The sequence below is a fragment of the Setaria viridis genome, chromosome 9, assembly GCF_005286985.2.
Source record: "Setaria viridis chromosome 9, Setaria_viridis_v4.0, whole genome shotgun sequence".
Taxonomy (NCBI): Eukaryota; Viridiplantae; Streptophyta; class Magnoliopsida; order Poales; family Poaceae; genus Setaria; species Setaria viridis.
The window spans coordinates 56,069,705-56,087,104 of record NC_048271.2 but is presented as its reverse complement, the minus strand read 5'-3'; the positions used below and the strand labels follow the sequence as shown (position 1 = coordinate 56,087,104).

Below are 17,400 nucleotides of genomic sequence, written 5' to 3'. Positions count from 1 at the left end.
CGGCCATACATCTGCATAACAATACACTTGCCATTATATAGAGGGTCAGATAGAGACGTCAGCTTTTTAGTCATAAATTAGAGGGTCAGAATTCACATACTGTTATTTTAGCAACATCAACATACTAGCTTGACCAGCATCATCTCTAGTAAGCTGCTTAATGAAGAACATCTGTATATGATGCGTCCTGCATATGGTAGACTCATCTCCCTTCTTTTAGTAGGCATAGGAAAAACAAAACAAATATTTATGCTCTACTTTTTTAGCATACATTAATATTAGGTGAATTATGGGGCTAGCTGATGGATGGATTCAAAAAGAAGAAGGTGAAATATGTCGATGCAGCGCATCACAACTGGTATATGTGCATGGTATTGCACTTAATTTGCAGATAGTTCTGCGATCAGTCTCTGTTCTAAGATGAGTGGCCTGAACTTAGTTAATTTGCAGAGAACGACTGTCCCCTTTAAAAAAAGGCAGTGAGATTGAGAAAGAGATTGAATCATATACCAATCCTCAATAGGACAGAGGACCTGGTTCCAGAATTCTTGGTTTCAAACTCCAACTGCTACCAGCACCTTCTTTTTTTTTTGCCCAATGCCAACAAGTATAATGCAGTATGGGCGGTGGCTGAATGATTAATTAATTATATTCCAACCAATCATGAGATAGAAGCTGCCAAATGGCCATTTCCTTTTCAACCAGGTAATTAGAAAGACAACTGATATTGATAGTCAAGACCACATGCATATTCTTCATGCAGGCAGGCAGACAGTGCACTGCTTAGAACACTACCTTGCGTTTTTCCTGGAAGATTTACCATTGGTTATCTATCACTGCCTCTCGCTCCACAATCGTAATAACTGTCCGGAGCTGAGAGTTAAGTGAAACTCTTTGGAGCCATTACACACCACATATACGCAACTAGTAACAGCACTGTACGTACAATTATACTCGCAAGTATACGCCACGCTAGCTGCTAACAACATACGCATGCAGGCCAGGAATAATGCAGAATGAGGCGTCGTTGATGGTGGCTAGCTGACGACGGCCGGCGGTCGGCAGGATTATTAACGTAACTAGACGTTGATCTTTCCGATGAGGGGGATGCCGACGGCGGTGACGATGAGGGTGGAGGGCACGCCGAAGACGATGTGGTTCCAGAAGGTGAGGTCGTAAGCGTTGCGCTGCGCCCGGCGTGCCTGCTCGCACACGATCAGGTTCGCTGCCGAACCCAGCAGAGAGAGGTTGCCCGCCACCGTGCTCACCCACGCCAGCAGCAGCCACGACCTGATCACTGCCGCCGGCGAGATCAGCGCCGCCGCGGAGGCCACCTCGCCGCCCATCAGCAGCACTGCACCGACAACCGGGTTACATCACGGCAGGTAACATCAGGTCACATCACAACTCCAAAGAAAAAAAATAAAATTATTCCATGCATACGTGCACTAAGCTAGATACCGGTGATCCTGTCATCAAAAGAAAATTAGTGCTCATCTACCTAGCTCGCTCGCTCGATCTTATTAGTAAATATAATAGCCTGCTAGCTGTTAAGATTCTAACTAAAGAACGACGATGCATGCGTGTCAGCGTCATGATCAGCCTTTAGCATTTTTTTGTCTTTGGCTTTGAATATGTTCCCTTTCTAGCTACTGGGTAGTGGCACACGTACTTGAATGCATGCTGGCTACGTGTATAGTACAGTAGCGACGTAGTACGTACCTGTTGGGACGTTGGAGGCGAGGTTGGAGAGGAGGAGGATGATGATGGAGAGCACGGAGATGCCGCCGACGCTGTTGACCTTGGAGTAGGGCGCCATGAAGTTCCAGATGGCCCCTGGCAGCCCCGTCTTGTTGAACCCGCTCACGGTGATGAACATGCCCGAGAAGAAGACGAGCAGCGAGTAGGACACCTTGTCAAGGCACGGCTCGGCGTCGCGGAAGTCCACGACGACCAGGGCGATGGCGGTGGTGATGGCGGTCCACGACATGTTGAGGCCGACCATGTAGGCGATGACCATGCCGACGGTGACGATGTAGGCGAAGCTCTTGAGGAAGAGCTTCCTGCGCTGCTCCGTGCACTGCATGAACCAGGGGTGCTTGGTGGAGATGTCCTCCGTCATGAGCGGCGAGCTGTATCCTCCGCCGTTGGTCAGCTTGGCTGGGGAAGGGGTCTTTGACGCCATGCCCTCCTCGACGGCCTCCATCTGCTTGCCGTCGGAGACGAGGTCGGGGCTGGTCCCCTCGAGGTCCTTCCAGTACATGCAGAGGAGCATGACCATGTTGACGGCCATGCCAGCGAGCATGGCGGGCAGGATGCCCAGGAGGAACTTGGGGAAGGAGATCTTGCTGTTGAAGGCAATCACAAGATTCTGAGGATTCCCAATGGGCGTGGCGCTGGAGCCGATGTTGGCGCTGGAAGCGAGCGCGAGCAGGAAGGGCTTGGCTGGCAGGTTGCGCTCGGCGGCGAGCTCGAGCACGAACTCGGTGAGGACGACACAGCAGGTGTCGTTGGTGAAGAGGGCGCTGGCGAGCGCGGTGACGATGCAGACGCGGCAGAGCAGGTCACGGCCTCCCTGGCTCTTCCAGGCGAGCAGCGTGCCCAGGTGCTTGAACATGCCGGCGTTCTTGAGGTAGGTGCCCACCACCATGGTGGCGAAGAGCAGGCCCAGGATGGGCAGGTCCACGGAGGCGTACGCGTCGTCGGGGCTGATGACGTGGAAGATGATCATGAGCACGGCGCTGAGCAGGGCCCCCGCCGTGCGGCCGATGGGCATGAAGGGCACCGACGGGAACACCGCCAGCACCCAGAACACGCCGAAGGCGACCGACCCCAGAACCACCTTGGACACCGACGCCAGAGCCATCGTCTAGTAGTCTCTTTCTGAGCTTCAAGAGCTTGTTGGAGGACGATCTCTGACTCGATCTGAGCGTCTGTGCTAGCCAGCAGCAGCTCTCCTAGCTAGTCACTACTATCTGTCTATAAATCGTTATGTATGTAGCTAGCTAGTCACAGCTCTCAGGTATATTGCTCTGCTTGGCAAGTGATAGATGGACGATGGGCAGTGATCGAGTGCTGCTGCGGATGGGCGAGCCTTCTCGATCGCGGCTATAAATAGAAGCAGCCGTTCGATGGAGGTCGTCATCCGATGTCATGTATATGGTGACATCATGCATATATGCATGCTCATCATGCATGTACATCAAATAAAGCAGCAAGGCCTGAGAGTCAAATTAGCATCACAGCTAAGGGGGCTATATAGCTTTTTTAGGGTAAAAAATGCAAAGTAGTAAGCTGCTGATGCGTTGGTCGGTAAGGTAACATCCAGCAATATATATATAAATATGCTAGCTTGTTCCTTAATTAGCAATGCAAGCGAACGATGGAGCAGTTAAGCTCGCGTTGTTAATCAAATGCACTCTTAGGCCCTCTTTGGCACGGCTTATTTCGGCTTTAGCTTCATCAATTTGCGTGAAGCCGTTTTGTAAGCCGGGACTAAAATGAACGGGAAGCCGGGTGAAGCCAATTTTTTTTCCTCACCGGTTTTGGCTTCACCGGTGAAGCTGTTTTGGGATGAGCCATGCCAAAGAGGACCTTAATTGCACTGCCACTAGCTTTCGGGCTCACGCGTCACTGCTGCATGCTCTTATTAAAGCAAGTTGCCCATCGATCCATCGATTGCTTTACTTATTATTATAGCACGCAGACTATCAACTTCACACGGGTCCAGCATTATTATTACTATATATAGCTAGTATATATATATTGTCGATAAGTTATTGATGACATGGTTAGGGCCGTATGGAGAGCCGATACTTGCAGGCGATTGGCCCAGCCGTATCTGCAGCAGAATAAACTAGACTGATGTGTCGATTGATCCGGCCGTGTGGACCTCCCCAACCTTATACAACATTTCATTTCACGGCCGGATGATGTCTGCCTTTCTGGCCAATATAGGACAAGCACAGCATATGTATAGTATGTTCTATGTCTAGCTACCTCATGGCTGAAATTAGAATCCATAAAGTTTCGACTGCATATATCTTCCACTTTATTATTATGCAAACCGGCCGCTGCTTAATTAATTCAGGCTCTCAACAGTGTCAACAGATTCTTATCTCCTCCTCATTTTGACAGCTGGAAGAACAAGACGAGCTCATTAACAAATACATTTACTTGGCAGTTGTGTCGACATTCTGTTGGACTTTATCGATTGGACTATAAGAAATTCATTAATTCAAGCTTTTAGACCTGGAGGATATATAGTGTGCTCAAGGTGTTTGCTCAGTCCGAGTGCACTCATGCAGTACTCGAAGTAGGGCATGCGGTACGGTGGCACCACGAGGGCCACTAGCTCAAGACCAAAGGTGAACTACTATGCTTTTTTATCCATACAAATAACTTCTCTTCCATTTTTAGCCAACCGGCCTTTTGATTGAAACTGATGTTGATCATCTCCTCCATCTGGAAAGAAGTGCACTTAGCTTTTGAGCACAATTGTTTGCTAAACTAAACACAACTCGACAATTCTTTATGTGAAGAAAATATAATAAACAGGTGCTAAAAAAATTCCAAATTAGCGGTGTGAATTACACTGTATATATATGATCTGCACCCGGACTACTTGTGCTCACCAATCGCCATTGCATCCATTTGATATTAACTATAGCTACATAAGTTTGCAACTAGTCTTGGTAGCAGTTACTGATTACAAAAGATATGTGTCATTAAAGGAACCATAGTTTACAGTCAAGTTGCCAGTAAGGAAATGCAACATGAGAGAGCTGAGCCAAAGAAATATCTGCACACACCAAGTAGCCAGGAGAATGAATCTTTGACAAAAAAAAAATAGTACTACTGACTACTTGTTACAACCTTCGCTGTTACATAGGCATGGTTCTATAAATTCCCAATTTCTCTATCTAAAATTACCCCATTATTTTCATGCCACTTAAGAAAATAACTACAGCCAGATCCATCATTCAAAAGTAATATCGGCACGTCGTCTTGGTCCTTTTGGGCGAGGAAAAATATAAATTGATTGGTTAAGACATGAGTCGTTGATAGATCATTTTCATCTCTATGCATCTAGCTAGCATATGTGGTATTTGTCATTTAACAGTGCAAATAATATGTTTTTTTAAACGAATCAGGCATGAGAGTTGCCGATTATATTGAAAAAGAAGGTGAAGTCCAGACAGGACGAAAACAACAAAAAGAAAAAACAACGCAAACACCGACAGGTTGGATTGAGTCATCAACGCATGCCGCACCATACCCTCACGCGCAACTCAACTCTACAACACATCGGCCAGTTGGATTGGGACATCAACACGCACCGAACTCAACACCTTGGCAACATAACCGAAGCCTTACCGCAGCCCGTACCACCATACACACGGTCAAGAAGTCATTGAAACCTCCCAGCGTAAGCAACAGAACCGAAGCCTTACCACAGCCCGTACCACCATACACACGGTCAAGAAGTCATTGAAACCTCCCAGCGTAACCTAGCGTCACACTCAAGGTGATAGTACCGAATCCGGACCTCTCGCAGGCTGCCTCGCAGTCGCCGCCACGATAACACAACGCGCGGAGGCCTCGCCACATCCGCCGTTGGACTCTGCCTCTCTCTCGTCGCCTCGAAGAGACACCGCGCGCAGGGGCCTCGCCACGCCCGCCGCAGTACTGCACGTCACGGATCCATTTCTTTTGTCGCTGTCAGAGTGTTGAGCGATATTGCCCCGCTCCCCACAGTGCAAATAATCTATCGCTGCTGGCAAATGCTACAATTGATGTAGTATACCTGGACTTGATTAATTAGTGGAACTATTGTAGCCGACATTACTTATTGACATCTGAAACCAGTAAAAGAAGAAGAAGAAATATTTTTTTTAAAAAAATTGCGGATCCGGCAGAGATTGCTGGACTTGTATTAATTAATAGAGAAGAGAGAGGAAGAAATATTGACATCTGACAATTACAGAGCACTGCTGGGGCGCCATCCTACGAACGCGAGGTCAGTGGGTAGCTATCCCAGGTGCCGATGGTTAACTGGCGGAAAGCTCGTCGTTGAATGTGGCGAACGATCACAGCCGGTGATATGCAGCGAGAGTTAGCTCCGTGATTGAACATATGATGATGATCATGTCGTAGAATTGGTGATTGAATGTAAACAACCTGCTTGCGTGCTAGCTGATGGATGGGCATTGGACGGACATGTAGCTAGGCGTGACACACGGTACCGTTTGGGGTGAGGAATGCTCTGATCCACGAGGTTGCTACGTACTACCTGCTCTGATTTAACCTGACTGGGGCTAAAAACAATCGATAGATCGTCCATATATGCACGTTGAGTTCCATCGATAGTCAGTTTTAGTGCTTGCATCGTCATATCTATGACTCTGCTGGCGCTTGGCGGCTGTCTCTTGTTTGCGTTGCTATTACAGAAAAAGAAACTAGCTAATAGCCTTTATTTATTAGCTAGGCTAGGCATCGTATATATGTCATTTTTATTCACACTCGTACAGGTAGAATCAATTTCTTTAGCATGGCTCCATCATATCATATCATATTTTTCAGGTGACGGCCGGGCAATAATCTTGCATTGTTCGATCTTGTTAATTCCAAAACCCTCCCTCCCTCAATCAATTCGTCCTCATGGTCATGGACCATCCAAAAAAAAAAAAACGGACTTTCTTTGACTTGCATATTGTAGATTTGACTACGATAGATGGCCCATGGGCCGAGGCCCGCACAGCACATGCTTCTTCAACTTCTGTAGCACTTCTGTAAAAAAGAAGGGCTGTCGATGGGCGTGAGCAGATGGCCCATTTATAATTGGATGGCCTCCTTGCTCTTGCATTATTGCGTTGCAGTCTGGCTATCTCACCTGCCGTATGTCTAATGGACTTGCAAATCAATATAATAAGCAGCACTTGACTTGAACCCAATGCATGCAATGCAAATCAAATCCAAGGCAGGTGGATGCATGCGTTGGCTGACGCCGACGCTCCAACGGAAGCAACCAAGCAAGGAGAAGGGGTTGGGCCAGGCCCGCAAAAAGGCCCGGCACCCGGCCGACGATTCGGAGCACGGCCCTGCATGCATTGCTTTACTGGAGTATGTTTGTGCCAACAGTTGGATCCAACGACTCCGTGAATGAATTAAGATAAAACTCCTTTTCTTTCTATTGACTTCATTTAATTATATCACGATACACTGTATTTTTACAACAAAACAATCACCTATTTTTAATAAAAAGGAATTGAGCTTTTCATGCCTACTATATCATATCCCTGGTATGGAAGATTAAAAAGGACCATCGTTGAAGAGCATGCAAGCAGGTAGACTGCAAAGAGAGGTCCTTTATTTCTCGTATTTTCTGCATGCCCAAAGCACACCGGATACGTGTCGCTAAGCTTTACTCCTCTACTTTGAGATCGTGCTTTCGCTCAACCACCGCGCCCCTAGCATATGGATGACGTGCCCGAGCTTTCCAACATACACGTAATACGTAGCCTTTTTAGTTCTTATTTCTGAGTCTATCTTATTCTTCTTTGCTTCTCTCACTTCCTTTTACTTTTTTTTTTAAAAGTGCCATGAACGGCATGCCGTACTCAGGGGCAGATGGAGGGAAGAAAAATTTAGATAGGGCTGAACAGCAATACATTGTAAATTTGATGTCTACTCTTTCCATCCACAAATTTGAGGAATTGTGAGATTTTTGAGGAACTTAAGTAGAGAGGAAAAGGATGCATATATATACTCTTAACATGCACCGAATGACAATGACACCATCATTTCCAGGTAACCAATATCATACATGACAACCTTAAATCTTTGTCAATTATGGTGAATTAGGTCATTAGTCCCTATATTTGTGGAGAAACTGTAAATTTCTAAAGCCCTTATATTCATAGAAAGAGGAATACCTTTTATCAGGCTCGAGCATTTTAGGCTCGGTCCAAACCCGCGGGGTTTTGGCCCCACCCACGCTTGTCAGCGAAAAATTCGGACTGGTCCAAATTCATCCAGGCAATTTATTTCATCTATTTTTCTATAGAAAAGAACGGAAAACCCGATCATGGCCTTTTTTTAACCCAAAATAAATTGATTTTTTTTTGGCCCGGGTCGACAAATGCTCCAATCTATCTTTTATTACGGAGGAGTGAAAACGCATGCATGCAACAGATGGACAGGCGTGTGATGACCACAACGGTATATACAGTATATGTAGCACATGCACTTCATTGTTGGATTGATCGACCGTCGGGCCCCATGGGATTATTGACGACCTTTTAATATTTATTTATTTATTTATTTATTTATTTTTGGAGCTGAGCAGCAACGTAGGTAGTACTACCCGTACATAGCACAGTGCTGTAATGTTCCAGCGCTTCCATCTCGAATCTCGATCGTATATTAGCACATGTGCAACTTGCATAGATCGAGAATATTCTTCTTCTTGTGCTTGCTTGCGCTGCTGCTCGGTGCACCGGCCAATAGATCATCAGGTGTTTAATTTGAGTTGGTTTATTATGAGAATTGTCTATTGATATATAATTAACCACTTTACTACTGCTCCTTCTCTTTCAAATTGTAGGTTATAAATATTGTAACGAGGGCTAGCTGGACAATGGCATATGTGGTTGGGCATGCAATAATGCAATAAATGAAAGAGCTTTAATTTAATTTGCTTCATCTGAAGAAAGGGGAAATTAACAAAAGATAAGAGTACAACCAAGGCAACAACTCGATCGGAGCCGGTACCAACAACCGAGGAGGGATCGGATTATCTGCATTTATTTGATGAGACGACCTCGATCGCAAATTAAGAAAACAATGATGTGGATGCTGAGATTGGAAGGTATCCATTGACAGTGGTGAAAGCTGTGGGTTAAGTACAAGCAGGGAGAGGGGGAGAGAGTGAAGGCAACGAGCGAGCAAGCAGCTAAGCAAGCCGGCCGGCCTAGCGCGTGCATCTCCGCTGCAGGCGGCAGGCGGGCGGTAGAATACAATGGGCATGGCCTCACCCGACGACGACGGCGACGTGCTCGCCGATGGATGGGCTGCGCAACTGGACAACCGGGATCGCAAAGCACGAGGCGACCTCCTGTCCTTTCCTGCGCCTTGCCTCCGTTTATATGCATGTAAACCGTTGCTATCTTTAACTAATAATTTAATCAATAATTCTTTTAATGATGTAATGGATTTGTAATTTAACCAATTAATTGGGAGTAAATGGAGGGAGTAAAAATAAATGGAGGGAGCAGTAGGAGCAGTAGTAGTTAATTAATTGGGTAATTAGGAGACCGGCAGGCGCCAGCAAGGAGCAGAGCAGAGTAGCAGACTGGAGACCGGAGAGGGCGGGGGTGGGGGGAAAAAGGTGGGATTTTTCGCTCTCCCTCCCTCTTGCATTCCCACTCCTCCAATCCGATCCCTCGTTGGCTGCTTTGCCACTGCCAGCAGCCAGCAGCCAGGGAGGGGAGGACCCAGGACCCAGGTGCAGGTGAGAGGAGGCGACGTGGGGGACGGGATCCCTGTTTTCTTTCCCCGCTTCCTAAGATTCCTCTTCTTCCCCCTTTTCCTGTACTGCGCCGCAATGATTTGCGCCGCCGTACGCCTCCCGCCGTCGCCTGCACCGGCGACCTGACCACCCAATCTCCGGGTTCAGTCCGCCGGAAAAGAGGGTGGGGAGGGATTCTTCCGGCTGGAGCCACCGACTACCAAGAACCAAGATGTTCAAGCTGCATCGCCACCGCTCCTCCGACCGCGCCGGCGAGCGCTACGACTTCAGATTCTCCAACTTCCGCGCCGTCCAGGTCCGTCGTCTATCTATCCCCTGCCCCCGCTCTGCTCTGCTCTAGCTTCCGCTTCCTTCTGTGTGCTGTCTGCCCCGCTACTAAATACTGTATGACTGTAATCTGCTTTGCTTGCGGGATTCCTAGTGCGCCGCCCAGTCCGATGCGAATATACTGTATCCTCCGTCCGGTGCGGGTGCCAAAATTTCTCAACTCTGCTCCTCGCCTGCACCGCTTCAGCATTAACCTTTCATCCATGTTACTAGTTAGTAGTCGTCAGCCTTACTGACGTACCTCAAACCAGCAGTCCAGCACTAAAAGAGATTGGGGAAACTATAACGCGTTACTCAACCTCATATGCAATCGCATTGGTCACCGTCTTAATTTCCTTGGAAATTCACTTCGTCACTTGTACTATGTACTATTGCCCTACTGCAAATCTGCTTTTGTGTTTCATATGCATTTTCCGCTGATGTATGTGCTACACGTGCTCACTGTTGTTAACCTCTTGTCCATTTCTGTTTCACAGGTCCCTTCAGTATCGGACAGGCTCTTCCTTTCAATAGTCTCCGTGGATTCTGGAAAAACAATTGCAAAGTCCAGTAAAGCAGCTTCTCGAAGTGGAATATGCCAATGGCCCGACACCATATTGGAACCAATATGGTTTTCCAAGGATGAAGTCTCCAAAGAGTATGAAGAGTGCCAATACAAGATTATTGTTTCCGTGGTATGGAATACGTACGGATATTTTGCCAATTTACCTATGCCTGGACCCTGGACATCAAGTTTCTGTTTCAATCTCAATACCTACCTTCAGTCTTTCCTATTCCTGTTGCCAAGCTATGCCATTGTGCCGCTACCAACTTCTATCATGTTGCAGGGATCAACGAAATCTGGCATTCTTGGGGAGATTTTTCTAAACCTGTCTAATTTTCTGAATTTGGTGGACCCAACTGCTATCTCCTTGCCACTGAAGAGATGCAACTCCGGAACAGTTTTACAGGTGTGATTGAGTTATTTACATCTTTTCGTTTCAAAGGCTATCTGCGTGTTGCTTACATGATTTGATAGCCATAAAAATGCTGGTATTCTTTTCTCCACCCACTGCTCAAGACCTACTGTCACGTAAGTGCCTGTTTCATGGTTACTACATATGTTGACGCCCAATTTTTTTATCACCTGCAGCTTAAGGTTCAATGTCTTGGCACAAAGTCTAAGCTGAGGTAACTAAACCGACGCTTCAGTATTTCATTCTTGGCAAATTTTATTTGGTTTTTGCTTCCCCCAAATCTCGAATCTTAGCAATCCTCCCATTTCTCTGTAGTGGTGTCAGATCATTGAGAGACATGTCTCCCCGTCTTGAGGACCGTAGTCCCACACCAACCAACGATGACATGGACAACAGGTCAGATTGCTCGGATAGTATGTTCAACAGGGGGGTTCGTTCTTCATCAGAAAATCATGTGGGTACAACTTATCAAGATGAACCTGGAAACAGGGTATGCTATCGTTTCAAACAATTTGCTCTGTCCCAAGTTTTTCCCATCCATCATGATTTCTCATTAGCCTGTTCCTGATACCTTGAGATCTAGCAAATTTTCACTGAATTTGTTAATAATACGAATGACAACAGAACTCTTAGGTGCCATTGCTATGGGTCTAACCTTGTGGTTAGAAGTTAGAACACCCCATTTTGATGTTTAGATGGCAGACTCTGGATGGAATAAAATAAAGAACCCATCCACGGATCTTTTCCTCCAAGCTGCTAACTGATGAAATCCTTTGCATTTAGTCATTACCCAAAATCTTAATTGTTTCAGTTGTTGCCATCACGCATAAAAGTTACCACAAGTTCTAAACACTACTCAATGATTTATTCATAAATCTAGGAATGACATATATAATTCGCTACTGATCAGCTTACCACAAAAGTCATACTATAAACCACACGAGTACAACTATGTGCAGATGATCCCATCCTCCACAAAGGTTCCTCCATGGCACATGACACTCCAATGTGGAACATGGCGAACCTATAATCATTACCATCAGCAATAAAATCCTTGTAAAGATATATGTATTTTTTTGCATGGGAACTCTTGCAGGCTCCACAAATTTGGATATGTTCTTTTTATATGTGGACTACAATTTCACCATCAACGATTAACAATTACTTTGGTTAGATGTCATGCTATATCAGAGTATTATGTGTTCATGCCAATTACTTGTCATCATTTTTGTTTTCAGGAAACAAGTTTCTCAGCATCAGGGTCCCACCGGAGTTCTAATTCTGGAGATAGTACTGCAGATAGAACAAACTTCTCTCCTAGAGACAACTCTAATGGAGGACTTTATGTGGGAAGGCAGGATTCTGCTAGTTCCCATGCTAGTTATGTTAGTGCTGGCCGCGGTGATGATGGATTTAGATCCAACAATTCATCTTTCAGTTCTCGGGCTTCAGGTCCAACTATGTTACAAGGGAGTACTCCAAAAACATTTGGAAATGGCCTTTCTCAGTTATCTATGGGGGCATCTGACTCATCTAAAGATCTTCTCGAAGCTGCTGAAGAAACAATCGAGGAACTCCGTGATGAGGCAAAAATGTGGGAACGGCATTCTCGTAAGTTGAAGGCTGATCTAGAGTTGCTGAAGAAGGAGTGTTCTGAAAAATCAAAGCAACAGGCTGAGCTAGCAGTTGAGCTGTCTGCTGCACAAGCTGAACGGGATTCTTATAGGCATGAAATTGAAGAATTAAAGTCATCCTTACAAGATGTAAACACACGACAAACTATTACAGGAATACCGAAACGTGCAGACTGGATAGACCTGCAGAAGGAACTTGAAGAGGAGGTGAAGTATCTGAAGGAGTCAAATGCCGACTTAACCATACAAGTAAACAGGACTCAAGAGGCAAATATTGAGCTTCTTTCTATTCTTCAGGAACTTGAGGAGACCATAGAAGAACAAAGAGTAGAAATATCTAAGATTTCAAAGGTCAAGCAGACTGCTGATCCTGAAAATGGGTTGTTGGTCAAAGAGGACACGGAGTGGGCTAAGAAACTATCAATAAAAGAGGATGAAATCAAAATGCTGAGGGAGAAATTGGATCGTGCTCTCAATGTTGGAAATGCAGGTGGTGCAGGTTCCAATGCCGTTTATCTTGAATTGGAGAAAGAAAATGAAATTTTAAGGGCTAAAATACAAGAGCTTGAGAAGGACTGTTCTGAGCTAACAGATGAAAATTTGGAGCTTATATATAAGCTGAAAGAAAATGGGATGACAAAAGGGCAGGTTCCTCACATTTCAAACAACAATGAGCTGCAATTTGAAAAGCTTACATCACGGATACATCAACTGGAGGAGGAACTTAGGAACAAGGAAATGTTAAGAGATGGCAGTTTTTTTGAGGCATCAATGTCTAATGCAGACGAATTACAGAGAAAATGTGCTGACCTTGAGCTGAAGCTGCTAAAGTTTAGGTCTCAAACCTGTGAGCTAGAAGAAAAGTTCCAAAAAAGCCAAGAGGATTTGGAACAAAGAAATATCGAGTTGTCTGAGCTGAGAAGGAAGATTAATGGTTTCCATTCTACAGAACCGGAAGCTAGCGAATCTGGTGGTACACAAAAGTACCAGTATAGAACAGCAGATCTAGAGGATATTGAATCTGAGAAAGATACGCTGAAGGCGAGGTTTGAAATGCAACTACAGGAAAATGAAAACCTGCGGCGTTCCAAGGTTGAAATGGAAAATTTTATTTCTGAAATTCAGGCAGAGAAGAGTCAGCTTGAGGAACGCCTGTCCGCATCACTTAAAGAAAGCAGCATCACTTCAAAATGCTTGGACGAAGTGCGGCAAGATATCCTTGTGCTTTCCAGCAGCATAGATTCCCATGTTTCGGCTAATAAGGTTCTTCAAAGGAATGTCATTGAGCTAGAGAGCTGCAAAGCTGAACTAGAGTTGCATATTTCGGAGCTGGAACAGGAAAACATAGAGCTGTCAGAACGGATATCTGGACTGGAAGCACAATTGACTTACCTGACAAATGAGAAGGAATCAAGCGAGCTGCAGATACATGACTCCAAAGCTCTTATCGTCAATCTCAAAGATAAAGTAGAGTGCCAGCAATCAGAGATGGAAAGTCAGAGGCTCGAATTTAAGCAGAAACAACAAGAATCTCAAAGAAGATTGTCAGAAGCACAGGATGACTCTGAAGTTCTGAGAAGATCTAATTCTAAACTGCAATCTACGGTTGAGAGCCTTATTGAAGAGTGCAGTTCTCTTCAGAATCTAATTGCTGATCTGAAGAAGCAGAAGTTGGAATTGCATGGACATCTTACACAAAAAGAGCAGGAACTGGATGAGTCGAAAAAAAGGAACTTTGATTTTAGCAAAACAGTGGAATTCCTTGAGGCAAAGCTTTCTGCACTGCAGAAGGACATTTCTTCTAAAGAGCAGTCTTTGTTGTCAGAACTGGAGAGTATATTCCAGGAGCACACGGAACAAGAAGAAAGAATTAATCGCGCGCAGTTCATGCTGAACAAGATCGAAAATGAAAAGACTCTTGAAGTAGAGAATCTTGAGAGAGAGGTCATCAGCCTCACTGCACGGGTCTCCTCCACACACGAGGAACGAGAAAATGCCACACTGGATGCTATTCGAGAGGTATCTGTCCTGCGAGCAGACAAGGCTAAACTTGAGGCCAATCTCCAAGATGTCAGTGCACAATTGAGACATTATGAGTCTCAACTGGAAGACCTGCGTAAGGAGTCCAAAAATAAAATTAAAGGGTTAGTCGATTCCCTTAATGCCTCCAAGCAGAGTGAGGAAATGTTGACAGCAGATGCTGAACATATGAAAAAGTTAATGGAAGCTGCTAAATCCAACGAAGATATGTTGAGGAAGACTTCTAATGAACTAGAACTGAAGCTTAAATCTAGTGATTATGAGAAACAGCAAATGCTGGAAGAAATATCTGGTCTGAATCTGCAGGTCCAGAAGATAATGAATCTTCAAGATGAGGTTTTCAAACTTCAGAGCTCTCTTGATGAGGCTAAGTTCGAAAAAGGAAAACTGGAGGAGCTTCTGCGCTCGGTGACTGAGGATTGTGAAGAACTAAAAGCACAGAAGGCTATGCTAACAGATAAGGTTTCTGACATGCAGGAGACTTTGAAAAATGGTGAAGAAGAAAGAAGAAGCAGAATAGCTATGCACGCAAAGCTCTTGAGGTTGGAGAGTGATCTATCAGCATCGGAAGCATCACATGTACATGAAGCAGAATTAAAGAACGAGCTTAGTAGGATCAAGAGATCAAATAGCGAGTACCAGAGGAAGTTGCAATCTCTTGAGCAGGAAAATGAGGATCTCGCCAGGAGAGTTCAAGTTATGGAAAAGGGGTTTGAGAAAATGTCCCACATTAAAGAAGAGAATCTTGGAATGCAGGTTAGCCATATAAAGTACTTACTTTGATGATTAAACAATTCCACCTTATTGATGTTTCTATCTGCTTGTGCCTGTAGGAGATTGGAGGAGATGATCAGGCAGACATTCAGTCCAAAATTCAGTTGCTGGAAACTAAGCTTGCAGAGGCGTTGGAGGAAAATAAGTTGTACAGAGCTCAACAAAAGAGGTACGTACACCTTCCATTGCAAGCTTAAATGTGTTCTTTGTGATGTTCACTATACATAGAGTGATAGAATTGATATTAGTAGCTATTATGTCCTGTTTTGTTATGACTAAAAACTAATTCGTCAATCCAGAAGACTATAATGAACCGAAGCGCTGGCAACTATGTGTCATGAAAGTGCCTTTTATGTATGTATTTTCCATTTAACCTTAAAATTAAGAGACTTTTTGCAGTCCATCAAGAGTTACCACAAATTATAGCATGGGAGGTGCCAAATTTGGTTATAATTTTGACACCTTATAGTACTTCTTGATGGACCATAAAAAGTCTACTTTAAAATTTTTTTTGGCAACCCTGCAATACACTAATAGAGTATATATAAAAGATAAGCTCATTAATGGGTAGGCAATGGTCAGGAAAGGACCATCTTATTCTTATGGCAAATTCTAGACAAATGCTTTTATTTTCTGTCTGATGTAAGATTGAGTAATCTGCTGTGCTTGGCCATATGTTTGCGTAGTCTGTTGTGCATTGCCTTGTGACTTGAGAGTAATTGTACACATCACATGGAAAATCTTGAATGAGCTCAGGGGGTGCTTGGATCCCTTGTCACACCTTGCTTTGCTTAGCTGGGCAAGAAAAGCAGCGTTCGGTTCCTCAGCAAGCTCTCCCTGGAGTCTGTGCCGACAAGCTTTCAGCTTGCTTCCGCGGGAGAGCTGTTCCCGCTCGCCTGGGCCGGCAAGGCGAGGCTCGCTTGCAAGGGCAAGGCGAGGCAACCCTTGCCGAGGAACCGAGCACGCCCTTAGTGTCACACATTGCTGGAGTAACAGAAATCTTGAAGTCAGTTACTTTTATTATGCAATAATTTATTTATCTTATTAGTTTGGGATATTATCCATGGCACTGAACATGGGGAATTAGTCCTATAGTTTTCTGTCAGCTTTTAACTAAGAAGATTTTTTTTTATGTACAGTCCGATGCCTGAGGGGCAATCTGCTGGTGGAGATGGTAATGATGGTCACACTGATAGGGTTTTGCAACTGGAAGGAGAGCTGAGAGATATGAAGGAGCGGCTACTCAACATGAGCTTGCAGTATGCAGAAGTTGAGGCTCAGAGGGAACGATTAGTGATGGAACTTAAAGCTACGAAGAAAGGGCGATGGTTTTAGCGTGATGGGGAACTATGGCCTGCCGTAACCTTGAGACTGACAACACAGGTACTGCGTTTAATTACTACACTGACTGCGCACAGTTTCGAGTGACACCTCTTAAAAAGATTGCATCGCTCACTGGCACCTCTTTTCACCCGCTGCTAAGTCTTAAAAAGATTCTGATTCCACAGATGGACACCATCAAGCCCTGTTATGTCCGTGCGGTAACAATGCGACATTCGTGTCGGATTATCATGTGAGAATGGACGGGTAAGTGCAGAGCCAAACGCCATGTACACTGGACTTGGTAGCTGGTGTTGGAGGATGCGCACCAAGACAGTAAAGGTCTCCGTGATAGGGTGAACTGAGCCTGTGACTGCCCACCCCTTGAGGATGCGGCCCCTACACTATGAGCTAGCCTGCTTGCTATGATATGGTGGTCTCATTTTAACCTATTGATATTTATTTGTAATGGCATGCCTTTTTTTTTCTTTGTCTGGTATATACACCAGTTTGTGATGGAGTTGACTGGGAGGGTGATGGTCAGTTGTTGATATGGTTACTCGGATGACCCTCCTTCCGTTTTACATGACGATTAAGTCAACCTGAATGAATTGTTAATAAATGTAGTTAGTTTTTTTTCTTGGTGAGACCAGTGTAGAGGATGGGTTAGTACTTACTGCTAGTACAGTCATTATATATTACATATTCTCTATCACACATTCTGTTGTAGTCTTGAGTGTACAACAATATAGCTCCTGTGAGGCTGCTGTAACTGTTCACAGCGAATGCGAATATGGATAATATTTAAGTTTGCCGTTAA

General features: G+C 44.9%; 2 protein-coding genes across 4 annotated transcripts; one reads left to right on the top strand and one right to left on the bottom strand.

The window, feature by feature from the left end:
* Positions 1-706: 706 nt before the first annotated feature.
* On the bottom strand, positions 707-3,099 carry LOC140221255 (silicon efflux transporter LSI2). The gene is made up of 2 exons (XM_072290573.1): positions 1,723-3,099; positions 707-1,354 (listed from the first exon to the last, which is right to left on the bottom strand). Exons 1-2 carry the CDS (start codon positions 2,864-2,866, stop codon positions 1,080-1,082), a joined length of 1,419 nt encoding a protein of 472 aa, XP_072146674.1. The 5' UTR covers positions 2,867-3,099; the 3' UTR covers positions 707-1,079.
* Positions 3,100-9,370: 6,271 nt separating this feature from the next.
* LOC117835882 (uncharacterized) lies at positions 9,371-17,400 on the top strand. 3 transcript variants are annotated; one of them, XM_034715205.2, is made up of 9 exons: positions 9,371-9,824; positions 10,333-10,530; positions 10,684-10,806; positions 10,989-11,026; positions 11,128-11,266; positions 12,051-15,242; positions 15,320-15,429; positions 16,400-16,643; positions 16,769-17,400. In XM_034715205.2, exons 1-8 carry the CDS (start codon positions 9,741-9,743, stop codon positions 16,593-16,595), a joined length of 4,080 nt encoding a protein of 1,359 aa, XP_034571096.1. In that variant the 5' UTR covers positions 9,371-9,740; the 3' UTR covers positions 16,596-16,643; positions 16,769-17,400. The 3 variants fall into 3 exon arrangements, with proteins under 3 accessions (XP_034571096.1, XP_034571095.1, XP_034571094.1); XM_034715204.2 differs by having other exon boundaries at positions 11,128-11,302; positions 16,754-17,400; XM_034715203.2 differs by having other exon boundaries at positions 9,372-9,824; positions 11,128-11,302.